At 39.6% G+C, this 23,635-nt stretch overlaps 3 protein-coding genes across 3 annotated transcripts; all 3 read left to right on the top strand.

Moving 5' to 3' along the window:
* Positions 1-956: 956 nt before the first annotated feature.
* On the top strand, positions 957-3,842 carry LOC128379360 (natterin-3-like). Its single transcript, XM_053338977.1, has 3 exons — positions 957-1,011; positions 1,705-1,725; positions 2,749-3,842. Exons 1-3 carry the CDS (start codon positions 957-959, stop codon positions 3,840-3,842), a joined length of 1,170 nt encoding a protein of 389 aa, XP_053194952.1.
* Positions 3,843-10,613: 6,771 nt separating this feature from the next.
* Positions 10,614-11,660, top strand: LOC128379359 (natterin-3-like). Its single transcript, XM_053338976.1, has one exon. It carries the CDS (start codon positions 10,614-10,616, stop codon positions 11,658-11,660), a length of 1,047 nt encoding a protein of 348 aa, XP_053194951.1.
* Positions 11,661-20,789: 9,129 nt separating this feature from the next.
* Positions 20,790-21,836, top strand: LOC128379358 (natterin-3-like). The gene has a single exon (XM_053338975.1). The coding sequence runs from the start codon at positions 20,790-20,792 to the stop codon at positions 21,834-21,836; it is 1,047 nt and encodes a 348-aa protein (XP_053194950.1).
* Positions 21,837-23,635: the final 1,799 nt, after the last annotated feature.

The raw sequence follows: 23,635 nt of genomic DNA, 5'->3' as shown, positions 1-23,635 counted from the left end.
TGAATACCTTTATCCTTCCACACTGGAGATCAAAATGGTACAGATCCTAAGTGGAGGAAATGATTATGAAAGATTGGACTGTTTATGTACCACTTCTGGATTGTATTGGTTTCCCTTTCTGTATGACGCCACACTGACAGGAGAAAAGTAATGATAGGTAGAAGTTTTTTATTTCTTTTATGGTCTTTTGGTTAGCCTCAATGCCAGTGATGTGATTAGCTTCCCAGTGTTCAACATCATTATTATTAGTGAGAGGACAACCTGTTGTGCAATGAAATATCAGGTAGTGGACTTACAATGGTGCTGCAGCATTTCAATCGACTTTTCAAGCTGCGTCATCCTCTCGATCAGTCACTAACACTCTGTGCAGCTTCCCAACTTTGCTGGGTTTGGAGACACAGCTTTTACATTATTGTTTGTGGGTCGTAGGAGCTTTGTATGCTAGACTAGGTTACCAGCTGAGTGTGGCAGGGCTCTGAACTTTTCCTGTGTCCCAAATGCAAACTTTTGTTCCATTGCACAGTTCCACTATAGACATTTTCTTTAGTGCCAGTTTAAGTGGTAACAGCTCTCTTTGCAAGAATAATTACAGACAAAAGTACAACGCATATAGCAAGCAGACAGCTGATGAACACACGTCTGCACTGAAACACAATCAGAACCGACACTCCGGTGCAACTGAAGTTCTAAGTTACAAAAGTCAAGAATACTCAAGTTAAGTACAATTATCTCATAATCGTACATGAGTACTAGAGTAAATATGATACTTTTTTTTGTTCTAGCACAGAGTTGAAGCGACACTGCTTTACGTGTTTACTATGAAGGAGGTGGAGCAGGTGGTGTTGGGCGTGTTATCAGGCAGGTAGAGGGAGGTGTGATTGTGTGTGAGGGAGGGAAGACAGAGGAAGGGTATTTATGCCGGAGCAGATCTGATGAGATGAACACACTGCGCAGTGATGGTTCTCTACAAAGTGATCTGTGTGGCAGCTCTGCTGACTCTACTGGCAGCAGGTAAGGGTCCTCTTCACCTGCACACACTTGAACCAATGATATCGATGCTGAACACTGGGACGGGAGTAAAATCCTCTGATTAAGTAAACATAGCTGTAACACAACTAGGGATGGGATCTGATAAGATTTTATTAATACCAATACCATTATCGATTGTGCTTATGAATACGATTCTTTATTGATTCCCTTTTGTTTGTCATGTCCAGTGTTTATCCATGACCTTGCATGCTGATGAATATCAGAAAAATAACTGGTAGATAGGATAATCGCAGCCAAAAGTGAACTTAATTAACCTCAATTAATGGATTAATTAATTAATTTGGAAGCATCTTCCAGTCTCCTGTCTGTAAGAGAATGATACAATAAACGGGAGGTGAAGTGCTCTGTTGTTATTAACATTAATATTATATCTCCAGCAGTGGAGAGCAGCATCTTTCATCAAATAGTGAATACCATAATATGCAGAATGTTGCATTTATGTCTACACAGTTACACTGTTACCTCATTTGGTAACAGACATTTATTTAAATGAAAAGATCTTTGGCCAGTTTTCAGCACAGTTTAGTTGTTAATATTACAATCATCACAAACATCCTCCCATGGAAATATGGTGAGCCAATAAATCACATAAAGTATCAGTGAATATAAATGTTGAATTGTTGTTTCAAAAGCTGTTTGTTTTCTGTTTTTCAGAGTCTCGCTCACAACCAAATGGTAAGTCAACTGTGACTGTGTCAGCTGTGACATTTTAAACATGTTGTTAGATAGAAGTGTTGATAAAATGTTGTAGTTTCATTGTTGTTTGGTATTTGCTGACAAAGCCCAAAATATCAGACTTAAAGGCCAGGTTCATCATCATTATCATTATTATATGATATATTATTTATGCAATTTCACTTTGCATGTGCAAAGTTTAATGAATTTCCGAAAAACTCCTATCCAGACTTTTAAAAAAGGGTTTTGGAGCCACAACATAAGCCCTACAGAAGTCAGCCATTTTTTATTTACTTTACAATTTTGGCACCTTCGTGCTTGTATAATATGTCTTGTGTGTATTGTAAGGCCCGATCACCACTGCTTAAATTTTTCATGTACTATTTTTTCACTCAATTTAGCAAAAATTGCTTTGAACAAATTTTTCTTCTGCTTTCCTTTCCCAATAGTAATATTCAGACATAGAAAAAATGGGAATAATACAATAGTAAGGACCCAGTATGTCGTGTTTTAATCTACAGGCCTCCAAAACAGAACTGTGGTTGTATTGCTGAATTCTCTGAAATCCTGTCTCTTATCACCCAGCACTTTGACAACACCATATTACTTTACATGTTTGTTGCCCATCAAATTGTTATATATATCATTACTGCTAAAATACTGCTCAGAGGAATGCAGATGAAAAGAGAATAAAAAGGCATTATGAAAAGTATTGGTGGAGAGTTAAAAACATGAGATCTGATAGTGACAGTGGGCCTAGAGGCAGGACAGGGAAATGCAGTAATTAAAACAGCAGCTTCATGGTCAAACACAGAGACGTCATTTAATTCCACGTTCCAAGCTGAGGCTCAGTGAGAGCACTAAGTTTAGAGTGTGACCTTTGCGGTGACTGACCTTGTTCACCAACTATGAAAATTCACAGCTTTCAATAAGATTGATGAACAAATTTAACATTTGATATCATCCAGCAGACACATGACACTAACACATTGTGTCTATGTCTTTTCCCTTCCTTCTCTACAGACTCCATACTGGACCCAGCGCCAGAGGACAGGACGGCTGACATCACCTCGGACAGAACAACAGATGAATTTCCTCTGTCTTCTCCTACCCTGAGACAGAAGAGAGGTGCCAGTAATGACTATAACCCGATTCCTAACTCCAACTTGAGATGGGTGTACAGGCGTTCTGGTAGTCGTCTCCCTGCCGGAACTGTGTATTACGGCAACTGGTACACACATCGTCGTGACTATATTTGCCATTGTCGTTGTGCAGCAGGTTTCCACGCTGCAGGAAGTAATACGTGCAAATATGCGTATGGTTTCAAAGAACATACATGCACTAACTTTTATCTCCTGGTGAACAAAGACAATTTTGAGCTTTTTGAGTTTAAGTCCGGTTCCTATGGTTCAGTGCCTAAGGATGCAATCAGGACCTGCCGTAATGTTAACATATTTGTTGGGAAGAACAAGTATGGTCTTGGGAAGGTGGATGTCAGAAATAAGTCCTTCTATCTTCCCTGGGAAGGTTGGGAGTACAAGTACAGGTATTACGATGTCCTGGTCATGAGCAGGAAAGTTAAGTCAGACCGCATTTCTGATGTCAAGTACAACTTTAAAGCAGCTAAAAAAATTAGTCATCCTCCAGAGGTCATGACCAAGGCTTCCACTAGCAATTACCAGTGTAGAACACTTTCCAAAACAGTTCATCTCTCAAAGGAGTATTCAGAAGAGAAAAGGTGGGACAGTACCACTTCCATCTCAGTTGGTGTTACAACCAGCTTCACAGGCAAAATCCCATTTGTTGGCGAGACAGGCATTGAGGTCAGTGCTTCAGTAACAAAGGATATCTCCAAAGGCAGCAGCATAAGCGTGTCGAAAAATCTTGCTGTCGATGTGTCGGTAACTGTCCCACCAAACCACTCCTGTGGTGTCAAAATTATGGGACATAGGTACACAACAAAAGTCCCATACACAGCACGCCTCTCCCGCACATACAAAAACGGGAAAGTCAAATCAACAACCACCACTGGGACATTCAATGGTGTCAATGTTGTAGATTTCAGGTCTGTTGTAGATCGCTGTGTCCCTCTTCCCCATGCTCATCCTTGCAAGTAAAAGAAAAATGGAAGAGTTCTTTAACGGGACCTTTTATGCTTATTTCCAGCACTACTTTATTTGTTTCCATTTTCTAGCGTAGCTTTAGATGATTCACAGTGCTTATACTGGCGCTTTATGCAACCCCTCAGTTCAGACTGTTTCTGACACAAGCTCTTTTGGAATCCCCTCAATTCTGCCCCGCTCACTAAAAGGACACTCTGTTCTGATTGCAATGTTTTCTATTCTACTTCATTCTGTAACTCTCTGTTTTCAATTAAGCTTCAATAAATGTTCTTGCATAAGACATCCTGGTCTCTTGACAAGTTTTTCACTTTCATTCCTCCATCACCGTCTTCATAACGACAACTCTTATTTTAGCATTTTAGCTTTTCCTTCTTTTTCATTGTTGATCATTGTTACATAAGAACGTACGTGCCATTAATAAAAAAAGGCATTCTACCAGTACATAACATATGAACTTACTTACAAACAAATGGCAACATCTATATTACAATCACACAAAGAAGGCTGCAAAAGTGAAAAATATAGGCCAGTATACTCTATTTAATTTGCTGGTCCATGGTAAGTTTCAATGATGGTTGCAGTGAGAGCAATGAATAAACTAGAAAATTCCAGGGAAATTTTGAGTGCCACAGGGCTGCTGCCGGGACGAGTACACAATTTATTTCCAGTGTTCAAACGTCACCCTGATCATAATCTGCTTTTGAGAATTTCACTAACACTAACTCAGTAACTTTTACTGTTGCAGTATTAAGTACATCTTACTAGTCAGTATGAAGTGTAACAGTAGATGTAAGCAGAGAGTAGCACACAGAGCACAAGGCAGTAGCAACATGCACTAACTCTAAGCACTACACTACAGCACTTTACGCTTCACACATACTCTGTGTTAGCACACAACACACTGTGTACAAACACATATGCACACACACACACGCACACACACCATACCTGTCTGATTTTGAGCAGTAAAAGTGTCAATACAATTCATATATATATAGAAAGAGAGAGAGAGAGTATCAATGTAATTTATATATAGAGAGAGTATCAATGCTAGCTCGGCCGCTAGCTCGGTTAACTGGCAAAACAGACAGACAGGAAGAATTAGCCAATCACAAAAAAGTAGCTCAGTTTCTGCCCAGCGACAGGTTGCTAAGGGCAGCTAAGGCCCTACGGTTGCTAAGGTCAGCTAAGGCCCTACGGTTGCTACGGCGATGTGTGAGAATCTGCTTGGAAATTCTCAAAATGCCCCAGAATTTGGCTTCTGACAAGGTCCCGAACAATTGCACACTGTGAGAAAACTGTAACTCCTGTCCAAAAACTGAAAACACTGTGAGAGACACAGAGGTCGGCAGATTCTGACAGTGTCTATTTTATTTAGATGTTCCTTAAAATGAGCGAGTAAACTCAGTGCAAAGACAGAGTGAGATTCTTTTGGAAAAAAAAGACGATTACATTAGGGTCAATGGGAGCGAGACAGGTATTGCTGCCGGTCTCGGCCCCCCATTTCAATTTTGTGCAGACCCCGCCTGTCAACATCACATTTTATGAATCCCAAACCCTATGTCTACATTTTGACCAACAATTATTTGTCTCATTTTCATGGATTGGCCGTGAGCTCGAGTTAAAAATAAAAATTAAGTTTATTTTTTACTGCTTCTCGCACTCAAGCTAACTGACGCTTCCACTCTAACTGTGAAGAAAAAGTGATTTCTACTCCTCGTTTGACTGCTCATAGTTTGAAAAGTTTACATGTTATGTAAAATAAGTTTGGTGTTATGGAGAGAGCACAAGATTCTCTCCGTTTTAAAGTTTGAATCACATTTCTACGTGGAGATATGAGAGAACTAGGTGACTCCGAAAAAAGGTGTAATTTTGTGGGTTTTTAAAAAAAATTCCCATTCATTTCCAATGGAGAATTTCAACACCAAAAGTCATAGCACCTCTTTCCCGATCAAGCCGCATGTTTTGATGTATATATTGTTGGTGTTTTCTCAAAGCTGCGGGACTAGTTACTGTGCACCCGTGGCGCTAATAATGACTATTTGTTTTTCTCAAACCAATTCACCAACTTTATATCTGCTGGCGAATTAGTATTTACATGCTCTCACTGAAACAGAAGAAGTACAAACTCAGTCTCTGCCCTTTTATTAAATGATATCGTACGTCAGAGGTCTCCAAATTATTCAAACCAAGCATGAGCACACCAGGCTTGACTTATGTAATAAACTAATCTCAGTGTTCAGACAGTTGATTGTCACTGTAACGTTGAATCATAGAAGATGAAGATTTGACTCATTAGGACGGCTTAAGCTTCATATTAGGAGAACTGTGGAATTTCTTTTCCCTATCACTTACAGTGTAAGTACATTACAATAAACACATTAAACACACAGAAATATATTATATATTGTTCTCTCTGCTGATGTCACCATGTGGCAGCATGTACAATGAGAATAAAAATGGCCCAAGGCAGCTACCTTGAGGAACCCCAAATCAGCTGTCATGTTTTTCAGACACGTGATCTCCAAGGCTGACTGCTGGTGATCTACTTGATGAAACAAATACAAGACTTTCTCTTTCTGCTGTTGATCCCGATGCCCAGTAAAATAACAAGGCTCAGTTTTTCATTACAGCTGCTGTCCTGATGACTTGGCAAATGCATTATAGCTGTAAACTTAGATAAATAGATTGGTCAGGATAAACTGGAGCAATAATACAAATATTTTAAGCTTTCAGTTTTAACTGTAACAAACCATCTGATGCGTCAGGTCAAATGAAAGCATGTGAGAAGTTTAGAGGGAAGAATAAAGTATTTGGTGGAGCTGTTAACAACTCATAGACATCTGAAATGTGAGCCGACTACACACTGCTGACTGGTTTCATCTTTAACAATGTGTTGTATTTTAAAAGCTTGTTATATTATCCATTGTGTCAAAACTGCATCTAAAAAGTGGCAAAGCTGTAAAATAAATGTAGTGGAGTAGGAAGTACAATATTTCCCTCTGAGATGTAGAAAGTAGCATCACATGGAAATACTACGGTAAAGTACAAGTACCTCAGACTGTACTACAGTAAAGTACTAGTACCTCAAACTGTACTACAGTAAAGAACAAGTACCTCAAACTGTTCTCAAGTGCAGTACTTGAGTAAATGTACTTAGTTACTTTCCACACATCATTAGTAGATTAGCAAATATTCAGTTAGAGGAGCCACCTTATACACATATTATACACACCTTTGTCTATATAATGACAGCAAATGTTGGTTTAAAACTAAATAGTGCATGTTTTAACATAAATATAATATTTGAGTTTTTGATGGGAAACCGGATGAGACGTCCGGGACCCTTAAGATAATATTATTCATTTCAGCTCAGTGTGAAAGTCTCAACCATGTTTCCTTTTTTCTAGTTTTAAATGCTTATGTTTTTAATATGTTAGTATTTTATTAATTTGGTTTTATTATTTTACTGTCATCACTATCTAAGTATGTTACCCGTGTTTCTTGTGCTTGGGATGTGTTTATTGTGTTTTTTTACTTGACTATATTGTAAATGAGGTCTCCACCTCAATATATCTCTGAGTCTAAAACAAAGATTTCAATAAATGTAGTACGTAGATCATTGCAAGAAAGTAGCACATTACTATCAGAGATATCTCCTAGAACATGAATACCTTTATCCTTCCACACTGGAGATCAAAATGGTACAGATCCTAAGTGGAGGAAATGATTATGAAAGATTGGACTGTTTATGTACCACTTCTGGATTGTATTGGTTTCCCTTTCTGTATTACGCCACACTGACAAGAGAAAAGTAATGATAGGTAGAAGTTTTTTTATTTCTTTGGTTTTGGTTAGCCTCAATGCCAGTGATGTGATTAGCTTCCCAGTGTTCAACATTGCTATTATTAGTGAGAGGACAACCTGTTGTGCAATGAAATATCAGGTAGTGGAGTTACAATGGTGCTGCAGCATTTCAATCGACTTTTCAAGCTGCGTCATCCTCTCGATCAGTCACTAACACTCTGTGCAGCTTCCCAACTTTGCTGGGTTTGGAGACACAGCTTTTACATTATTGTTTGTGGGTCGTAGGAGCTTTGTATGCTAGACTAGGTTACCAGCTGAGTGTGGCAGGGCTCTGAACTTTTCCTGTGTCCCAAATGCAAACTTTTGTTCCATTGCACAGTTCCACTATAGACATTTTCTTTAGTGCCAGTTTAAGTGGTAACAGCTCTCTTTGCAAGAATAATTACAGACAAAAGTGCAACGCATATAGCAAGCAGAGAGCTGATGAACACACGTCTGCACTGAAACACAATCAGAACCGACACTCCAGTGCAACTGAAGTTCTAAGTTACAAAAGTCAAGAATACTCAAGTTAAGTACAATTATCTCATAATCGTACATGAGTACTAGAGTAAATATGATACTTTTTTTTGTTCTAGCACAGAGTTGAAGCGACACTGCTTTACGTGTTTACTATGAAGGAGGTGGAGCAGGTGGTGTTGGGCGTGTTATCAGGCAGGTAGAGGGAGGTGTGATTGTGTGTGAGGGAGGGAAGACAGAGGAAGGGTATTTATGCCGGAGCAGATCTGATGAGATGAACACACTGAGCAGTGATGGCTCTCTACAAAGTGATCTGCGTGGCAGCTCTGCTGACTCTACTGGCAGCAGGTAAGGGTAACATACTGCAAACTTGCTTTCTTCAGTGGGCGATAGGCTCAATCACCATTGTGTTGCCTCATTTGGTGACAGATAGTGACTGAATAGACATCTAGGTGATTTTCATATTCTGATCATCATAAATGTCCTCCCATGGACATGTTTCAATAAATCATATAATGTATCAGTGAATATTAATGCTGCATTGTTTCAAGAGCTGTTTGTTTTCTTTTTTCAGAGTCTCTCTCTCAAGCAAATGGTAAGTCAAAGTTTTCACTTGTTAACTTCTCTTACCGATGTCAGCTGTGACATTTTTTAAATTTTTTAAAAAGATGTATTTATATAGTAACTGGCAGAGAGGCTGACAGGAAACAGGGAAAGAGAGAGGGGAATGAACTGCAGCATAGGTCCCTGGTTGGATTCGAACCAGGGACACTGCGATTAGGTGGCATGCACTCTAACCAATTGACCACCAGGGCGCTCCAGCTGTGACATTTAAACATGTTGTATAAAAATCTTGGCGGATTCATTGTTGTAGGCATTTGCTGTCAGATAAACCTTTAAATACATCTTTTCAAAAGGAGGGCTGTCAATTTTTCTCCTATCATTTACATTTTTAAGCGCACCCATCCTTTAAGAGAGCAAATATAAGCAAATAAACATCCAGACTAATATAGAAATGAGACTATAGTTTCACATCTGTTATCTTACGAGCCTTTACATTTTTGTAAAGATTATTATAATTCTCCTCTGCCATTGCATTTTTAAGGGTTAGGGTTTGGGATGCTCTAAAAAAATTAGAGCTGGTAAGTTCAAGACAAGTTCTGTAGTGATTGGGCTCAGGTACGGCCAGTTAACTCCATAGTACCCCCAATTCATCATTTTTTCTTCATTGTGGATATACTACCTTCTTTTTGCCTGATAAGAAGTCAGCCATTTCAGGTTTCTTGCATCAATTTTCATCTTTATGAACATATTTGATTCATTTAAGTTGCACAAAAACGAACAAAACTTTGAACCCATGTTTGAACGAGTACATACTTGTTATCTAATTGGGCTTGGACATGGCATGTCCGCTATAAGGCGCCCCTTAATTTGTTTTAGCAATTGTGAGGTACCTGGGGTGCTTGAAAACACAAAACTTTGCACGTGTGGCAAACCTTGACATCTAACATGGTTCTTGGGGTTGGGTAGTAAAATGGCTCCATAGCACACTTCTCAAAAGTTAAAAGTGAAAGACTTTCTGTAGATGAACAAAATTTGGTAGACAGAAGTAAGGCATATTTTGACCCCAATGGGAAGTCAGTCATGTTTTTCAATTTTGCAGGGGTTTTTTTTCACATTTTTAGGCATTTTACTTTAACACACCATTGTCGTGGCAAAGTTCAATGTTTTGACATGAAAAAGAAACTGTTATGAATCGACATCAGCAGATCTGTCCCAGATTTCAGTTATAAGTATAGTATAGTATAGTATAGTAGTATAAAAGTCCCGGTGTGCAGACAAAATTGAATCGTAATCATATTGCCATCTCGTAGCAATGGGAAGATATAGGCTCTTTACTGACATACTACTACTAGTATGTTAACCAAATTCTCCTGACATTTGGTTAGCTAAATTGTAAGACCTTGATGATGCTGAATATTGAAGCTTGTTTTTTGTTGGAGCAAAGCATGTGTGGATTTATTCATGTGCATGTTAAGACACAAAACTTCTTCCACATCACACCTGATGTCAAAACACAGAGTGGAAAAAGCTTTTGTTTTGGCACAGCCACCCTTTGCCGTTTTTTTATGATGCCCTCACAACTAGCATTCACTGTGTGCGGCAAAGACGACTGATTGTACGATTGGTGATAAAAGACCTTCCACCTCCATGCTAAAAAGTACAATCTGTTTTGGCTGTCATGTAATAGCTGCTTCTACACAATTGCATTTAGTGTTTTATACAGGCCAAACAATAACCTTAAGAAAAATAGCTCTGCCATGACAACAATTGACTAATTCACATTTAACATTTGACAGCATCCAGAAGACCCAAGACCCTAACACACTGTGTCTGTATGTTTTCCCTTTCTTTTATACATTCTTCACACTGAACCCAATGCCAGATGACAAGACCCCTGACATCACCTCGAGCAGAAAATTAAGACAGAAGAGATCTTCCAGCATCCCCGGTGCTTCCTCCAACCTGAAATGGGTGTATAGGCGTTCCGGTCATCATCTCCCTGACGGATCTGTGATATATCACAACACCTATGACAATCGCTATGACTACATCTGCAGATGCCGTTGCTCAGCTGGTTACCACGCCAAAGGAAGTAACACGTGCGTGACCACTGGTGGCGGAGACCGTAAATGCACCTCCTTTTATGTCCTAGTGAACAAAGACAACTTTGAGTATTTGGATTGGAAGGATGGCTCCGATGGTTCAGTGCCTAAGAATTCAATCAAGAGCTGCCCCAATGGTAAAACATATGTTGGGAAGAACAAATATGGTCTTGGAATGGTGTATGTTCCAGACAAGTGCTTATACCTTCCCTGGGGAGGTAAGGTGTATTGGTACTGGGATTACCAGGTCCTGACCTTTTCCAAAAAAGTTGCAAAAGTGCAAATGTCTGATGTCCAGTATGACGTAAATGCAGCTAAAAAATTTAGTTATCCCCCAGAGGTCATGACCCAGGCAACTACCATCAACCATCAGTGCAGAACAGTTAAGAAAATACCTCATCTCTCAAAAACATATGAGGAAGAGAAAAGGTGGGACAGTAGCACTGAAATATCAGTAGGTGTGACAGCTTCCTTTGAAGCCAAAATCCCATTTGTTGGCTCGACAGGTATTGAGCTTAGTGCTACGACAACAAAGTCATTCTCCAAAGGGAGCTCCTTAAAAGTGTCGAAAACCCTCGGCCTTGATGCGGAGGTTTGGGTCCCACCAAACCACACTTGCGGTGTCAGAATAATGGGACATAGGTACAAGACAATAGTCCCTTACAAAGCAGTCCTCACCCGCACATACCCCAGCGGGACAAAAAGATCAACACACATCTCTGGGGTATTCAATGGTGTCAATGTTATTGATTTCGTAACTCATATAGATCGCTGTATTCCTATACCCAATGCTAGGTCATGCCCCTCAAAGAAAAACTAACAGTAATTTAGATTCCCCTCCCCCATACCTCCTCATTAAAAGCCCACTCTGTTCTGATTGAGGTGTTTTCTGTACTTCTTGTCTTGTAACTCTGTTCTTCTCAATCAAGCTTTAATAAATGTTATTGCATCATACATCCTGGCCTCCTGACAAGTTTTTCACTGTGTGAAAACCAGCTCTCCATTGATTGTTTCACTCTTAATAACCCTAATTCTTATTCTAGCATTTTGACTTTTCTTTCATTTTTAGATCATTTTTACCCAAGAAACAAATGCAATTAAAAAAAGTCATTCTATTTCTACATAACATATAAACTACAACAGTCAACAAACATGGAAACAACACAATAAAAACAATACAAATGGAGCTTGGGAAGGACTCAGGAAAGTGCTCCACATTGCATAGATAGATAGATAGATAGATAGATAGGCGTTTTATTGGCTGGTCTCCAGGGTAAGCTTCAATAGTGGTTGTAGTTTGAACAATGAATAAATAATGTCTAATTTAAATTAATTTAATTTAATTTAATGTTTCTTTTCAAAGTAATTCACCAAATCTACTCATTTATGCTGGCTGATGACTGAACACCAGAAACAGAAGATAATAAATACAGTATTATAATTTCAATGTACTTAATCACAGCAACAAAGTACAAACTCAGCCTCCACCCTTATATTAAAAGATACATTCTTTGGACAAGAAACAGCACTGTGTTGCACAGTTTGTTGACCTTTACACAGCTCTTGATACAGTTGACTTCAACTTCAAACTTGCCTTTGTTAGAATGATCATACTCACAAGTAGTTTCATGAATATTTGTCTGATATAACACAGCTGGACTTCTCACATCAACCTCCCTTTTCAATACCAAGTGAGTTTCATAATATTTTGTGGTGGAGGGAGGAGCATGGGCCACAGGTGAGATGGTGGAGGGGAGGCGCATGAGACACAGGCAAGATAAGGTGGAGCTGTCACATCTGTTAAACAGATTGAGGTCATCAGCCAGATCCTGATCTCCATCAAGCAGCAATCCTTCTTTCTGCTCTAGAACTGTGATCTTCCTCAAGCCAGCCCAGGCGTGCTTCACTCCATCCTGCTGCAGCTGTAATTACATTTTTGTGCCCATTGGGTTGTTTCCCCTGCTTAATCTTCATCTTCAGTTCCCTTTGCAGTGCTTTTACTTTTCCCCCGTCACCCTCCCTGAAAGCCTTTTACTTCTGCTTTATTAGGACTTTCAGGCTGCTGGTGACCCAAGGTTTATTGTTGGGGGAGCACTGAATTTCTCCGCTGGGTATGTTATTATCAACACAAAAACTGATGTAATCCATGATGCAAACTGTAAGTCCTTCAATATTGTCTCCATATGAATCACATGAAAACATCTCAGTCTGTTGATTCCAGGCAGCACTGCAAGGACTCCTTTGCTTCATGGGAGCAGCATTTTGAAGTTCTGGTGGTGGTAGGTGTTCTTTTAATAACAGGGGTGTAGGTGGGAGAGATATTAACCAGGTTGTGGTCTGATCCACCAAGGTGTGCAGCACAGTGGATTTATGTGTTTAAAAAAACACAACATTAACAAAAAGGTCCAGTCTTTTCTCCCCTTGTTATGCAATCAACAAACTGTGGGCAGTGTTGGAAAGAGGGGCATGATTAAAATTTGCAGATAGAAAAATGAACTACGACATGCACTACGTCACAAGCGGCTTCCGCATTGGCAGACAGAGGTATGCAAACAACAATGGCCATCACCACAGTAAATTCTCTCGGTGGGTATTATGGTCTCAAACTAACTGCTAAGAGTACAATGTCCTTATTGCATATTTGTTGATGGAAGCTGGTTATCAACTTAAGCAATGTTTTACTAAATGATTCTGTCTCTCAACCTGTATTTCACTGGACCAAAGGCGGGGTGGCCATCAGGAGGGACGGGACAATTCCCGGTAGGCCGGTGACGTCATGAATAAAACGCAGACCGGCCTTTACAAGCGAGTGTGCGGATCCTCTACTGTCGGTCAATATGCAGTTATGCAATGTACACGGGTGACACAGATGCCACAAGATACTAAGACAACCACAACTGATATATCAATTCAATATATGAGCAGTTTTGGATGGCAGTTATCTCGTCTTAACGGTGTAATTTTAGTTTCTGACGACCGGCCACACAGCTCCACACTCGCAGTAAATAAGTAACTCACTGTAGATGTTCGTTGTCACAGGTATTTCTCTTCTTTTTTCCTTTTTCCTCACGTAGCTGTTTTCCCTCCTTTACCTGAAGTCGGAAAGAGACCGGCTTAAAACTGCGCCTGGACTTCATCTCTGAGCTGACAGGCTGAACGTGACCTACGTAGCTCCTGATTGGTTAAAGAGGCTAGGTGCCCCCACGTGGGAGTTGTGTGAACTGGTGGTGCTTTCAATTGCAGCCTGCTAGTCCCCCAAAAAAGTCTATCAAGAACTTGCAACTTGTACAGGACACTGCAAGACTTTTAACCAAGACCAAAAAGAAAGACCACATTACCACTATTTTAGCTGACCTGCACTGGCTTCCTGTTTCTTTTAGCCCTTTTAATTGTCTACAAAGAATGGTATAGCACCTTTTTACATTACTGAACTTTTAGTACCATATCAACCATAGAAATGCAGTGAGAGCAATGAATAAACTAGAAAATTCCAGGGAAATTTTGAGTGCCACAGGGCTGCTGCCGGGACGAGTACACAATTTATTTCCAGTGTTCAAACGTCACCCTGATCATAATCTGCTTTTGAGAATGTCACTAACACTAACTCAGTAACTTTTACTGTCGCAGTATTAAGTACATCTTACTAGTCAGTATGAAGTGTAACAGTCGATGTAAGCAGAGAGTAGCACACAGAGCACAAGGCAGTAGCAACATGCACTAACTCTAAGCACTACACTACAGCACTTTACGCTTCACACATACTCTGTGTTAGCACACAACACACTGTGTACAAACACACACATATGCACACACACACACGCACACACACCATACCTGTCTGATTTTGAGCAGTAAAAGTGTCAATACATTTCATATATATATAGAAAGAGAGAGAGAGAGTATCAATGTAATTTATATATAGAGAGAGTATCAATGCTAGCTCGGCCGCTAGCTCGGTTAACTGGCAAAACAGACAGACAGGAAGAATTAGCCAATCACAAAAAAGTAGCTCAGTTTCTGCCCAGCGACAGGTTGCTAAGGGCAGCTAAGGCTCTACGGTTGCTAAGGTCAGCTAAGGCCCTATGGTTGCTACGGCGATGTGTGAGAATCTGCTTGGAAATTCTCAAAATGCCCCAGAATTTGGCTTCTGACAACGTCCCGAACAATTGCACACTGTGAGAAAACTGTAACTCCTGTCCAAAAACCAAAAACACAGTGAGAGACACAGAGGCCGGCAGATTCTGACAGTGTCTATTTTATTTAGATGTTCCTTAAAATGAGCGAGTAAACTCAGTGCGAAGACAGAGTGAGATTCTTTTGAAAAAAAAAGACGATTACATTAGGGTCAATGGGGAGCGAGACAGATATTGCTGCCGGTCTCAGCCCCCCATTTCAATTTTGTGCAGACCCCGCCTGTCAACATCACATTTTATGAATCCCAAACCCTATGTCTACATTTTGACCAACAATTATTTGTCTCATTTTCATGGATTGGCCGTGAGCTCGAGTTAAAAATAAAAATTAAGTTTATTTTTTACTGCTTCTCGCACTCAAGCTAAGTGACGCTTCCACTCTAACTGTGAAGAAAAAGTGATTTCCACTCCTCGTTTGACTGCTCATAGTTTGAAAAGTTTACATGTTATGTAAAATAAGTTTGGTGTTATGGAGAGAGCACAAGATTCCCTCCGTTTTAAAGTTTGAATCACATTTCTACGTGGAGGTATGAGAGAAATAGGTGACTTCGAAAAAAGGTGTAATTTTGTGGTTTTTAAAAAAAATTCCCATTCATTCCAGTCCCGGACCATCTGGCTCCATTGTTGATTTTCATTGTGCTTCTCTCCTCTATCCTTCCTTTCTCTCCTCTCAACCCCAACCGGTCGAGGCAGATGTCCGCCCACTTCTGAGTCTGGTTCTGAGGTTTCTTCCTGTTAAAAGGGAGTTTTTTCTCGCCACTGTTGCTCATGTGGGAATGTTGGGTCTCTTTAAAGTTAAAACCTGAAGAGTTTTGTTTAGAACCTGCTCTATGTGTAAAGTGCCTTGAGATGACTTTGTTGTGATTTGGCGCTATACAAATAAAGATTGATTTATTGATTGATTTCCAATGGAGAATTTCAACACCAGCACCTCTTTCCCGATCAAGCCGCACGTTTTGATGTATATATTGTCGGTGTTTTCTCAAAGCTGCGGGACTAGTTACTGTGCACCCGTGGCGCTAATAATGACTATTTGTTTTTCTAAACCAATTCACCAACTTTATATCTGCTGGCGAATTAGTATTTACATGCTCTCACTGAAACAGAAGAAGTACAAACTCAGTCTCTGCCCTTTTATTAAATTATATCGTACGTCAGAGGTCTCCAAATTATTCAAACCAAGGATGAGCACACCAGGCTTGACTTATGTAATAAACTAATCTCAGTGTTCAGACAGTTGATTGTCACTGTAACGTTGAATCATAGAAGATGAAGATTTGACTCGTTAGGACGGCTTAAGCTTCATATTAGGAGAACTGTGGAATTTCTTTCCCCTATCACTTACAGTGTAAGTACATTAAAATAAACACATTAAACACACACAGAAATATATTATATATTGTTCTCTCTGCTGATGTCACCATGTGGCAGCATGTACAATGAGAATAAAAATGGCCCAAGGCAGCTACCTTGAGGAACCCCAAATCAGCTGTCATGTTGTTCAGACACGTGATCTCCAAGGCTGACTGCTGGTGATCTACTTGATGAAACAAATACAAGACCTTTCTCTTTCTGCTGTTGATCCCGATGCCCAGTAAAATAACAAGGCTCCGTTTTTCGTTACAGCTGCTGTCCTGATGACTTGGCCAATGCATTATAGCTGCAAACTTAGATAAATAGATTGGTCAGGATAAACTGGAGCAATAATACAAATATTTTAAACTTTCAGTTTTAACTGTAACAAACCATCTGATGCGTCAGGTCAAATGAAAGCATGTGAGAAGTTTAGAGGGAAGAATAAAGTATTTGGTGGAGCTGTTAACATCTCATAGACATCTGAAATGTGAGCCGACTACACACTGCTGACTGGTTTCATCTTTAACAATGTGTTGTATTTTAAAAGCTTGTTATATTATCCATTATGTCAAGTCTGCATCTGAAAAGTGACTAAAGCTGTAAAATAAATGTAGTGGAGTAGAAAGTACAATATTTCCCTCTGAGATGTAGAAAGTAGCATCACATGGAAATACTACGGTAAAGTACAAGTACCTCAGACTGTACTACAGTAAAGTACTAGTACCTCAAACTGTACTACAGTAAAGAACAAGTACCTCAAACTGTACTACAGTAAAGAACAAGTACCTCAAACTGTTCTCAAGTGCAGTACTTGAGTGAATGTACTTAGTTACTTTCCACACGTCATTAGTAGATTAGCAAATATTCAGTTAGAGGAGCCACCTTATACACATATTATACACACCTTTGTCTATATAATGACAGCAAATGTTGGTTTAAAACTAAATAGTGCATGTTTTAACATAAATATAATATTTGAGTTTTTGATGGGAAACCGGATGAGACGTCCGGGACCCTTAAGATAATATTATTCATTTCAGCTCAGTGTGAAAGTCTCAACCATGTTTCCTTTTTTCTAGTTTTAAATGCTTATGTTTTTAATATGTTAGTATTTTATTAATTTGGTTTTATTATTTTACTGTCATCACTATCTGAGTATGTTACCTGTGTTTCTTGTGCTTGGGATGTGTTTTTTGTGTTTTTTTACTTGACTATATTATAAATGAGGTCTCCATCTCAATATATCTCTGAGTCTAAAATAAAGATTTCAATAAATGTAGTACGTAGATCATTGCATGAAAGTAGCACATTACTATCAGAGATATCTCCTAGAACATGAATACCTTTATCCTTCCACACTGGAGATCAAAATGGTACAGATCCTAAGTGGAGGAAATGATTATGAAAGATTGGACTGTTTATGTACCACTTCTGGATTGTATTGGTTTCCCTTTCTGTATTACGCCACACTGACAGGAGAAAAGTAATGATAGGTAGAAGTTTTTTTATTTCTTTGGTTTTGGTTAGCCTCAATGCCAGTGATGTGATTAGCTTCCCAGTGTTCAACATCATTATTATTAGTGAGAGGACAACCTGTTGTGCAATGAAATATCAGGTAGTGGAGTTACAATGGTGCTGCAGCATTTCAATCGACTTTTCAAGCTGCGTCATCCTCTCGATCAGTCACTAACACTCTGTGCAGCTTCCCAACTTTGCTGGGTTTGGAGACACAGCTTTTACATTATTGTTTGTGGGTCGTAGGAGCTTTGTATGCTAGACTAGGTTACCAGCTGAGTGTGGCAGGGCTCTGAACTTTTCCTGTGTCCCAAATGCAAACTTTTGTTCCATTGCACAGTTCCACTATAGACATTTTCTTTAGTGCCAGTTTAAGTGGTAACAGCTCTCTTTGCAAGAATAATTACAGACAAAAGTGCAACGCATATAGCAAGCAGAGAGCTGATGAACACACGTCTGCACTGAAACACAATCAGAACCGACACTCTGGTGCAACTGAAGTTCTAAGTTACAAAAGTCAAGAATACTCAAGTTAAGTACAATTATCTCATAATCGTACATGAGTACTAGAGTAAATATGATACTTTTTTTTGTTCTAGCACAGAGTTGAAGCGACACTGCTTTACGTGTTTACTATGAAGGAGGTGGAGCAGGTGGTGTTGGGTGTGTTATCAGGCAGGTAGAGGGAGGTGTGATTGTGTGTGAGGGAGGGAAGACAGAGGAAGGGTATTTATGCCAGAACAGATCTGATGAGATGAACACACTGAGCAGTGATGGCTCTCTACAAAGTGATCTGCGTGGCAGCTCTGCTGACTCTACTGGCAGCAGGTAAGGGTAACATACTGCAAACTTGCTTTCTTCAGTGGGCGATAGGCTCAATCACCATTGTGTTGCCTCATTTGGTGACAGATAGTGACTCAATAGACATCTAGGTGATTTTCATATTCTGATCATCATAAATGTCCTCCCATGGACATGTTTCAATAAATCATATAATGTATCAGTGAATATTAATGCTGCATTGTTTCAAGAGCTGTTTGGTTTCTTTTTTCAGAGTCTCTCTCTCAAGCAAATGGTAAGTCAAAGTTTTCACTTGTTAACTTCTCTTACCGATGTCAGCTGTGACATTTTTTAAATTTTTTAAAAAGATGTATTTATATAGTAACTGGCAGAGAGGCTGACAGGAAACAGGGAAAGAGAGAGGGGAATGAACTGCAGCATAGGTCCCTGGTTGGATTCGAACCAGGGACACTGCGATTAGGTGGCATGCACTCTAACCAATTGACCACCAGGGCGCTCCAGCTGTGACATTTAAACATGTTGTATAAAAATCTTGGCGGATTCATTGTTGTAGGCATTTGCTGTCAGATAAACCTTTAAATACATCTTTTCAAAAGGAGGGCTGTCAATTTTTCTCCTATCATTTACATTTTTAAGCGCACCCATCCTTTAAGAGAGCAAATATAAGCAAATAAACATCCAGACTAATATAGAAATGAGACTATAGTTTCACATCTGTTATCTTACGAGCCTTTACATTTTTGTAAAGATTATTATAATTCTCCTCTGCCATTGCATTTTTAAGGGTTAGGGTTTGGGATGCTCTAAAAAAATTAGAGCTGGTAAGTTCAAGACAAGTTCTGTAGTGATTGGGCTCAGGTACGGCCAGTTAACTCCATAGTACCCCCAATTCATCATTTTTTCTTCATTGTGGATATACTACCTTCTTTTTGCCTGATAAGAAGTCAGCCATTTCAGGTTTCTTGCATCAATTTTCATCTTTATGAACATATTTGATTCATTTAAGTTGCACAAAAACGAACAAAACTTTGAACCCATGTTTGAACGAGTATCTAATTGGTCTTGGACATGGCATGTCCGCTATAAGGCGCCCCTTAATTTGTTTTAGCAATTGTGAGGTACCTGGGGTGCTTGTAAACACAAAACTTTGCACGTGTGGCAAACCTTGACATCTAACATGGTTCTTGGGGTTGGGTAGTAAAATGGCTCCATAGCACACTTCTCAAAAGTTAAAAGTGAAAGACTTTCTGTAGATGAACAAAATTTGGTAGACAGAAGTAAGGCATATTTTGACCCCAATGGGAAGTCAGTCATGTTTTTCAATTTTGCAGGGTTTTTTTTTTTCCATTTTTAGGCATTTTACTTTAACACACCATTGTCGTGGCAAAGTTCAATGTTTTGACATGAAAAAGAAACTGTTATAAATCGACATCAGCAGATCTGTCCCAGATTTCGGTTGTTTGTATAAAAGTCACGGTGTGTAGACAAAATGGAATCATAATCATATTGCCATCTCGTAGCAATGGGAAGATATAGGCTCTTTACTGACATACTACTACTAGTATGTTAACCATATTCTCCTGACATATGGTTAGCTAAATTGTAAGACCTTGATGATGCTGAATATTGAAGCTTGTTTTTTGTTGGAGCAAAGCATGTGTGGATTTATTCATGTGCATGTTAAGACACAAAACTTCTTCCACATCACACCTGATGTCAAAACACAGAGTGGAAAAAGCTTTTGTTTTGGCACAGCCACCCTTTGCCGTTTTTTTATGATGCCCTCACAACTAGCATTCACTGTGTGCGGCAAAGACGACTGATTGTACGATTGGTGATAAAAGACCTTCCACCTCCATGCTAAAAAGTACAATCTGTTTTGGCTGTCATGTAATAGCTGCTTCTACACAATTGCATTTAGTGTTTTATACAGGCCAAACAATAACCAAAGAAAATTAGCTCTGCCATGACAACAATTGACTAATTCACATTTAACATTTGACAGCATCCAGAAGACCCAAGACTCTAACACACTGTGTCTGTATGTTTTCCCTTTCTTTTATACATTCTTCACACTGAACCCAATGCCAGATGACAAGACCCCTGACATCACCTCGAGCAGAAAATTAAGACAGAAGAGATCTTCCAGCATCCCTGGTGCTTCGTCCAACCTGAAATGGGTGTATAGGCGTTCCGGTCATCATCTCCCTGACGGATCTGTGATATATCACAACACCTATGACAATCGCTATGACTACATCTGCAGATGCCGTTGCTCAGCTGGTTACCACGCCAAAGGAAGTAACACGTGCGTGACCACTGGTGGCGGAGACCGTAAATGCACCTCCTTTTATGTCCTAGTGAACAAAGACAACTTTGAGTATTTGGATTGGAAGGATGGTTCCGATGGTTCAGTGCCTAAGAATTCAATCAAGAGCTGCCCCAATGGTAAAACATATGTTGGGAAGAACAAATATGGTCTTGGAATGGTGTATGTTCCAGACAAGTGCTTATACCTTCCCTGGGGAGGTGAGGTGTATTGGTACTGGGATTACCAGGTCCTGACCTTTTCCAAAAAAGTTGCAAAAGTGCAAATGTCTGATGTCCAGTATGACGTAAATGCAGCTAAAAAATTTAGTTATCCCCCAGAGGTCATGACCCAGGCAACTACCATCAACCATCAGTGCAGAACAGTTAAGAAAATACCTCATCTCTCAAAAACATATGAGGAAGAGAAAAGGTGGGATAGTAGCACTGAAATATCAGTAGGTGTGACAGCTTCCTTTGAAGCCAAAATCCCATTTGTTGGCTCGACAGGTATTGAGCTTAGTGCTACGACAACAAAGTCATTCTCCAAAGGGAGCTCCTTAAAAGTGTCGAAAACCCTCGGCCTTGATGTGGAGGTTTGGGTCCCACCAAACCACACTTGCGGTGTCAGAATAATGGGACATAGGTACAAGACAATAGTCCCTTACAAAGCAGTCCTCACCCGCACATACCCCAGCGGGACAAAAAGATCAACACACATCTCTGGGGTATTCAATGGTGTCAATGTTATTGATTTCGTAACTCATATAGATCGCTGTATTCCTATACCCAATGCTAGGTCATGCCCCTCAAAGAAAAACTAACAGTAATTTAGATTCCCCTCCCCCATACCTCCTCATTAAAAGCCCACTCTGTTCTGATTGAGGTGTTTTCTGTACTTCTTGTCTTGTAACTTTGTTCTTCTCAATCAAGCTTTAATAAATGTTATTGCATCATACATCCTGGCCTCCTGACAAGTTTTTCACTGTGTGAAAACCAGCTCTCCATTGATTGTTTCAGTCTTAATAACCCTAATTCTTATTCTAGCATTTTGACTTTTCTTTCATTTTTAGATCATTTTTACCCAAGAAACAAATGCAATTAAAAAAAGTCATTCTATTTCTACATAACATATAAACTACAACAGTCAACAAACATGGAAACAACACAATAAAAACAATACAAATGGAGCTTGGGAAGGACTCAGGAAAGTGCTCCACATTGCATAGATAGATAGATAGATAGATAGATAGATAGATGTTTCATTGGCTGGTCTCCAGGGTAAGCTTCAATAGTGGTTGTAGTTTGAACAATGAATAAATAATGTCTAATTTAATTTAATTTAATTTAATTTAATGTTTCTTTTCAAAGTAATTCACCAAATCTACTCATTTATGCTGGCTGATGACTGAACACCAGAAACAGAAGATAATAAATACAGTATTATAATTTCAATGTACTCAATCACAGCAACAAAGTACAAACTCAGCCTCCACCCTTATATTGAATGATACATTCTTTGGACAAGAAACAGCACTGTGTTGCACAGTTTGTTGACCTTTACACAGCTCTTGATACAGTTGACTTCAACTTCAAACTTGCCTTTGTTAGAATGATCATACTCACAAGTAGTTTCATGAATATTTGTCTGATATAACACAGCTGAACTTCTCACATCAACCTCCCTTTTCAATACCAAGTGAGTTTCATAATATTTTGTGGTGGAGGGAGGAGCATGGGCCACAGGTGAGATGGTGGAGGGGAGGCGCATGAGCCACAGGCAAGATAAGGTGGAGCTGTCACATCTGTTAAACAGATTGAGGTCATCAGCCAGATCCTGATCTCCATCAAGCAGCAATCCTTCTTTCTGCTCTAGAACTGTGATCTTCCTCAAGCCAGCCCAGGCGTGCTTCACTCCATCCTGCTGCAGCTGTAATTACATTTTTGTGCCCATTGGGTTGTTTCCCCTGCTTAATCTTCATCTTCAGTTCCCTTTGCAGTGCTTTTACTTTTCCCCCGTCACCCTCCCTGAAAGCCTTTTACTTCTGCTTTATTAGGACTTTCAGGCTGCTGGTGACCCAAGGTTTATTGTTGGGGGAGCACTGAATTTCTCCGCTGGGTATGTTATTATCAACACAAAAACTGATGTAATCCATGATGCAAACTGTAAGTCCTTCAATATTGTCTCCATATGACTCACATGAAAACATCTCAGTCTGTTGATTCCAGGTAGCACTGCAAGGACTCCTTTGCTTCATGGGAGCAGCATTTTGAAGTTCTGGTGGTGGTAGGTGTTCTTTTAATAACAGGGGTATAGGTGGGAGAGATATTAACCAGGTTGTGGTCTGATCCACCAAGGTGTGCAGCACAGTGGATTTATGTGTTTAAAAAAACACAACATTAACAAGAAGGTCCAGTCTTTTCTCCCCTTGTTATGCAATCAACAAACTGTGGGCAGTGTTGGAAAGAGGGGCATGATTAAAATCTGCAGATAGAAAAAATGAACTATGACATGCACTACGTCACAAGCGGCTTCCCCATTGGCAGACAGAGGTATGCAAACAACAATGGCCATCACCACAGTAAATTCTCTCGGTGGGTATTATGGTCTCAAACTAACTGC

The sequence above is a fragment of the Scomber japonicus genome, chromosome 18 (assembly GCF_027409825.1).
Source record: "Scomber japonicus isolate fScoJap1 chromosome 18, fScoJap1.pri, whole genome shotgun sequence".
Lineage (NCBI taxonomy): Eukaryota > Metazoa > Chordata > Actinopteri > Scombriformes > Scombridae > Scomber > Scomber japonicus.
The sequence above is the reverse complement of the archived record's forward strand: the minus strand, read 5'-3'. Positions and strand labels throughout refer to the sequence as shown.

What these genes read in the sequence shown, in the direction of transcription:
- LOC128379360 (XM_053338977.1), top strand. Translation starts at nt 957, where the DNA reads ATGGTTCTCTACAAAGTGATCTGTGTGGCAGCTCTGCTGACTCTACTG. An exon ending in GCTGACTCTACTGGCAGCAG is followed by an intron (nt 1,012 to 1,704) that starts GTAAGGGTCCTC and finishes TCTGTTTTTCAG; the next exon opens with AGTCTCGCTCACAACCAAAT. An exon ending in GTCTCGCTCACAACCAAATG is followed by an intron (nt 1,726 to 2,748) that starts GTAAGTCAACTG and finishes CCTTCTCTACAG; the next exon opens with ACTCCATACTGGACCCAGCG.
- LOC128379359 (XM_053338976.1), top strand. Translation starts at nt 10,614, where the DNA reads ATGCCAGATGACAAGACCCCTGACATCACCTCGAGCAGAAAATTAAGA.
- LOC128379358 (XM_053338975.1), top strand. Translation starts at nt 20,790, where the DNA reads ATGCCAGATGACAAGACCCCTGACATCACCTCGAGCAGAAAATTAAGA.